Raw genomic sequence first — 4,676 nt, forward strand, 5'->3', positions numbered from 1 at the left:
AACACCTTACAATAGAGTCAATACCGACTCATAACAACCCTTCCTATGTGAGTTTCTGTGACTGTAACTCGTTATAGGATAGAAAGCCTCATCTTCCTCTCTCAAACGGGCTGGTGGCTTCGAACCACTGACTTGACCGTTTGCAGCTCGCCACAAAACCACGATGCCTCCGTGGCTCCTTTTTGGGCAAGGTGGGCAGCAGTTCAGATTCCCCCAAGAGGAAGTTTAAGTGCCAGGGTGGGAAAGCCTGTCTGGTGCCCCTGGTCTGATTCAGAGTCTAAATCTGGCTTCACGCTATCCCCTGAGCCCAGGCCCACCCTTGCTGGACAGTCGCTGGTATCGGTCACCCTCTGGGCACTGGAGAGGTAAATGGAGGGGTGGGGGTGGGGGGTGAGCCGCAGCGCTGAAAGCAACAGGACAAACAGGCAGGCGCTGGAAGAGGGTCTGCGACTTTATTTTCTCTCTGGAAGGGCCTTCCTGGAGGAGCAGAGCCGGCCTGCTCAGGCTGTGGAGAGAGGGGAGGGTCACGGCTCCCCCTTCTCCAGGGGACTCCCAGGTTTGGGCTTGGGGACCAGAAGCCCAGGATCCCCAGGGGCTGTGGCCAGGGAGGACAGGTACCGGATGGGAAGGGACGGCTCCTGCTCGAAGGTGGCTGAGAAGAAGGGTTGTGGTCTGAGTCTGAATCTGAGTCCCAGGAGGCGGGTGGCGGGCTCAAGCAGCGGTGCCCCTTGTGGCCTGTGGGGAGGACAGGTGCGAGCGATTCTGGCCCCTCATCCGCAAACCCTGCGTGTGACCCTCCAGGAGGCTCTATACGTGAGCCTTTGATCCTTGTCGGACCTTCCAGGTGATCAGACATGACACCAGGTGATCAGACATGACACCAAACTCTGACCTTAATGACCCTTGCAGTGGAGTCCTCTCACTGCCATCGGGTCATGCAAACGCCTAGCGACCCAATAGGACAGGGTAGAACTGTCCCTGTGGGTTTCTGAGACTGTCACTCATTAGAGACGCAGGAAGCCCCATCTTTCTCCCGCAGAGAGGCTGGTGGTTTCAAACTACTGACCCTGTGATTCGCAGCCCAACGCATAAGCACCACACCCCTAGGGCTCCTGGAACGGGATCCTGATAAGCCTTAAAAATGATCCCCAGGAAACCTGGATGTCACTCCTGGGGGAACCCACCCCACTCCATTCCTCCGCCCCCCAATTCCCACTCACTCTTTACTGTGACCTTGCAACATCACCTCAAAGTGACCACTAGAGAAGACCTTCCAAATATGACCCCAAATAAGACCCGTGAGTGTGACCCCCATGTGCGAAGCTGGAGAGGGAGCCCCCCTCACCCCTGAAGCTGGAAGCCTTATGGCGTCCCCCCGAGGAAATGGTGAAGCCGTCGACGGAGTTCTGTAGCGAGTGCACAGCCGACCTGCGGAGAAAAGAGAGCTGGTCTAGATGCTAGTGGCTCCCTGCTAACTCCCTCAGGAAGTAGGTCCTCTGAGGGTCCTTGGCCAAGCTGGGCATCACCATAGGTCACTCAGCTCCTTGTGGAGGCTGTCCTTCCAAGAGCTGCCACTGCTCAGCATCTCCTCGGGCTCTAGCCAGGCCTCCAACCCCTGTTGCTTCATCTTGGTCAGGACCTGGGGCCAGAAGAGGAGAGGACACCGGTGAGGATGGGGGTGAGAGGTTAACCTGTTACCATGGAGTCAGTTACAATTCTCAGGGACTCTAGAGGCCAGAGTGGAACTGCCCCGCTAGGGCTTCCAGGGCGGCCGACTCGACAGAAGCAGATGGTCAGGTCTTTGCTCCAGCGAGCCGCCAGTGGTTGGTTAGCAACTGAAGCTGACAGGGCACCTGGATAAAAGGTTACAGAGCACTTAATATAAACTAGACTCCTTAACAACGGGCTGCAGTTGAGTAAATCCTGACTCCTGGTGGTCTCGCGTGTGCTACCGTAGAACTGTGCTCTGTGGGGTTGCCCATGGCTGCATTGTCTCAAGTTGCTGCTGGGTGCTATCGAGTTATAGCACCCTAACAGAACGAACTACCACCTGGTCCTTCACCATCCTCACAACTGCTCTGATGCCCGAGCCCCGGGGACAGCCAGTTGTCCATCCATCTTCTCTAGGATCTTCATCTTCTCCGCCTTCCTTCTACTTTACCAAGCATGCTGTCCTTCTCCAGGGACGGGTCTGTCCTGTCCACAGGTCCAGAGTCCAGAAGTCTTTGCCAGCCTTGCCTCTGAGGAGCATGCTGGCTGTACTTCTTCCAGGACAGATCTGTTTGTTCTTTTGGCAGTCCATGGGTCCTTCAATATTCCTGGCCAGCAGCACACTTCAAAGGCCTTGATTGTTCCTTGGTCTTCCATGTAAGGTATCGTCAGGCTGCTGTGGTCGTTTTGTTTTTCCTGAGCTGCCTCTCCATAGAGCTGAACCCCCAGCCCTTAGGTTCGCGGCTGTGTGTTAAGCCTTTGCACCCCCCGACCCCCTGCAGGGACTCCTTCCAAGTGCTTGTTGCTTTTGTTAGTTGCTATGGAGCTGAGTGTGAACAGAAAATACCAGGAAGATGTTTACCGGTGCTTTATTGATTTTTTTCAAAGGCATCTTTGTCTGTGTGGGTTATAACGCATTATGGATACTGTTGTGAAGAACGGGACGTGCAGAACACTTAATTGTGCTCACGTGGAAGCTGTACGCAGAACAAGAGGCAGCTTTTCCAATGGAACAAGGGCCCACTGCACGGCTTGACATCAGGAAAAGTGAGCATCAGGGTGGTGTCCTTTCCCCATACTTCTTCATCTGTACTCCAAGACAATCATCCTGAAAAAGTGGATTATATGAAGAACGTGGCATCAGGATTGGAGGAAAGACTTTTAAGCAGATAATACAACCTTGTTGGATGAAAGTGAAGACCTTCAGTCTGGATTATGTCTCGCAACAAACCCGACTCAGCTACTGGGTGTCCAACAGAACAGAACACCGCCCGGTCCTGCGCCACCTTCACGGACATCCTAAGTTTAAGCCCATTTGTGTAGCCCCGATGCCAATCAATACATCGCTTTGAGGGTCTTTTTCTGGGACCCTCTACTTACCAAGGAGGCTGTCCTTCCCCAGGGACCATTCCCTCCTGAGATGTCCTCTCACCACCCTCCCTTCTAAGGAGCACCCTGGCTGTGCTTCCTCCAGGACAGATTGGTTGCTTCTTCGGACAGGTCTGTCTTCAAGTTCAGTCATCTCCACCCAGCTCACCGTTCCAAGGCACAGTTTTCTGCAGGCTCCTTTCTCAGCCAGCTTTCACACGCCCAGGACGAGGCCCAAGAGCACCTTAGCTTCCGTCAGGCAGGCCTCAGTCTTCAAAGGGACCGCTTTGCTTTTTTAACACGCGAAAGAGGTCAATGGGAGCCGGTGCACCCAATGCAACATGTCATTGCATAGCTGGATTGCGGCTCCCACGGGTGTCGATGGAGAACCAAGTCAAATGAAATCATTCACCCCCTAAATCGTTTCTCTGTTCATCAGGATGTTGCTTCTCGGTCCAGCTGTGAGGATGGCCGCTTCTGGCTAGGCGCCATCGAGCCACCTCTGACTCCCCGGGACCCTGTGCCCAACAGAAGAAACATGACCTATTCCTACAGACACGACTGAGCCTGTTGTCACGGCCACTGTGTCAACCCATGGCCTTGAGGGTCTTCCTCTTTTTTGCTGACCCTCTATTTTCATTTGAACTGTGGTGCTGGAGAAGCAGATTGAGAGTATCGCGGACTGCTCAAAGGACAGACTTATCTGCCTTGTAAGAAGTACAACCAGAGGGCTCCTTAGAGGCGAGGACCGCAAGACTCTGACTTATATACTCGGGGCGCGTTGTCAGGAGAGACCGGTCCCTGGAGAAGGACGTCATGTTTGGTAAAGTGGAGGGGCGGCCAAAAAGAGGAAGGCCCTTGATGAGATGGATGGACACAGTGGCTGCGACCATGGGCTCAAGCATGGGGACAATTGTGAGGATGATGCAGGCTCAGGCAGTGTTCTGTTCTGTTGACCACAGGGGCGCTGTGCGTCAGAACCATCGCGTGGCACTGCATGACAGCAATTACTTTGCCAAAGATGATGTTCCTTTCCATCCATGTTATCAGGAAAGACCAGTCCAAAGTAAGTGAGATGGAGGCTCACCATTCTCAGCTCTAAGGAGCATTTTGGCTGTACTTCCTTCAAAGCAAATGTTTGTTCTTTGGGCAATTTATGATCCTTTCAATATTCTTTGTTTTCCTTTAATCATTTTATTGGGGGCTCATACAACTCTTATCACTTCCATACACCCATCCATTGTGTCAAGCACATTTGTACCTTTGTTGCCATCATCGTTCTCTTTCATTATTCTTTATGACACCACCTTTCAAAGGCATCGGTTCTTCGGTGGTCTTCCTTATTCATTGTCCAGCTTGTACATGACTAAGAGGTGACTGAAAATGCTATGGCTCTTGGTACAAGTGTCCGTTAGTCCTCCAAGTGACCTTTTGTTCTCGATTTTTGGTGGGTGACACAGAATGATCCAGTACAAGGCATCATCTGATCTCTTGACTGCTGCTTCCATGAGTGTTGATTGTGGATCCAAGTCAAATGAAATTCCAAATACCATCAATTGTTCCACCATTTATGGAAGATGTTGTTTGTCTTTACATTG

General features: G+C 52.5%; 1 protein-coding gene across 1 annotated transcript in view; it reads right to left on the reverse strand.

The window, feature by feature from the left end:
• Positions 1 to 433: 433 nt before the first annotated feature.
• The window catches only part of CCDC159 (coiled-coil domain containing 159), a 14,583-nt gene continuing 10,340 nt past the window's right edge, over positions 434 to 4,676 (reverse strand). The window contains exons 10-13 of the mRNA XM_045290372.1: positions 1,527 to 1,639; positions 1,346 to 1,428; positions 619 to 735; positions 434 to 505 (exon numbers count right to left, since the gene is read on the reverse strand). Of these exons, the coding sequence (XP_045146307.1) occupies positions 501 to 505; positions 619 to 735; positions 1,346 to 1,428; positions 1,527 to 1,639 (318 nt within the window). The 3' untranslated portion in view covers positions 434 to 500. The remainder of the gene's footprint in view (positions 506 to 618; positions 736 to 1,345; positions 1,429 to 1,526; positions 1,640 to 4,676) is intronic.

The sequence above is a fragment of the Echinops telfairi genome, unplaced genomic scaffold (assembly GCF_000313985.2).
Source record: "Echinops telfairi isolate 266 unplaced genomic scaffold, ASM31398v2 ScPeMD7_36;HRSCAF=134, whole genome shotgun sequence".
NCBI classification, from domain to species: Eukaryota; Metazoa; Chordata; class Mammalia; order Afrosoricida; family Tenrecidae; genus Echinops; species Echinops telfairi.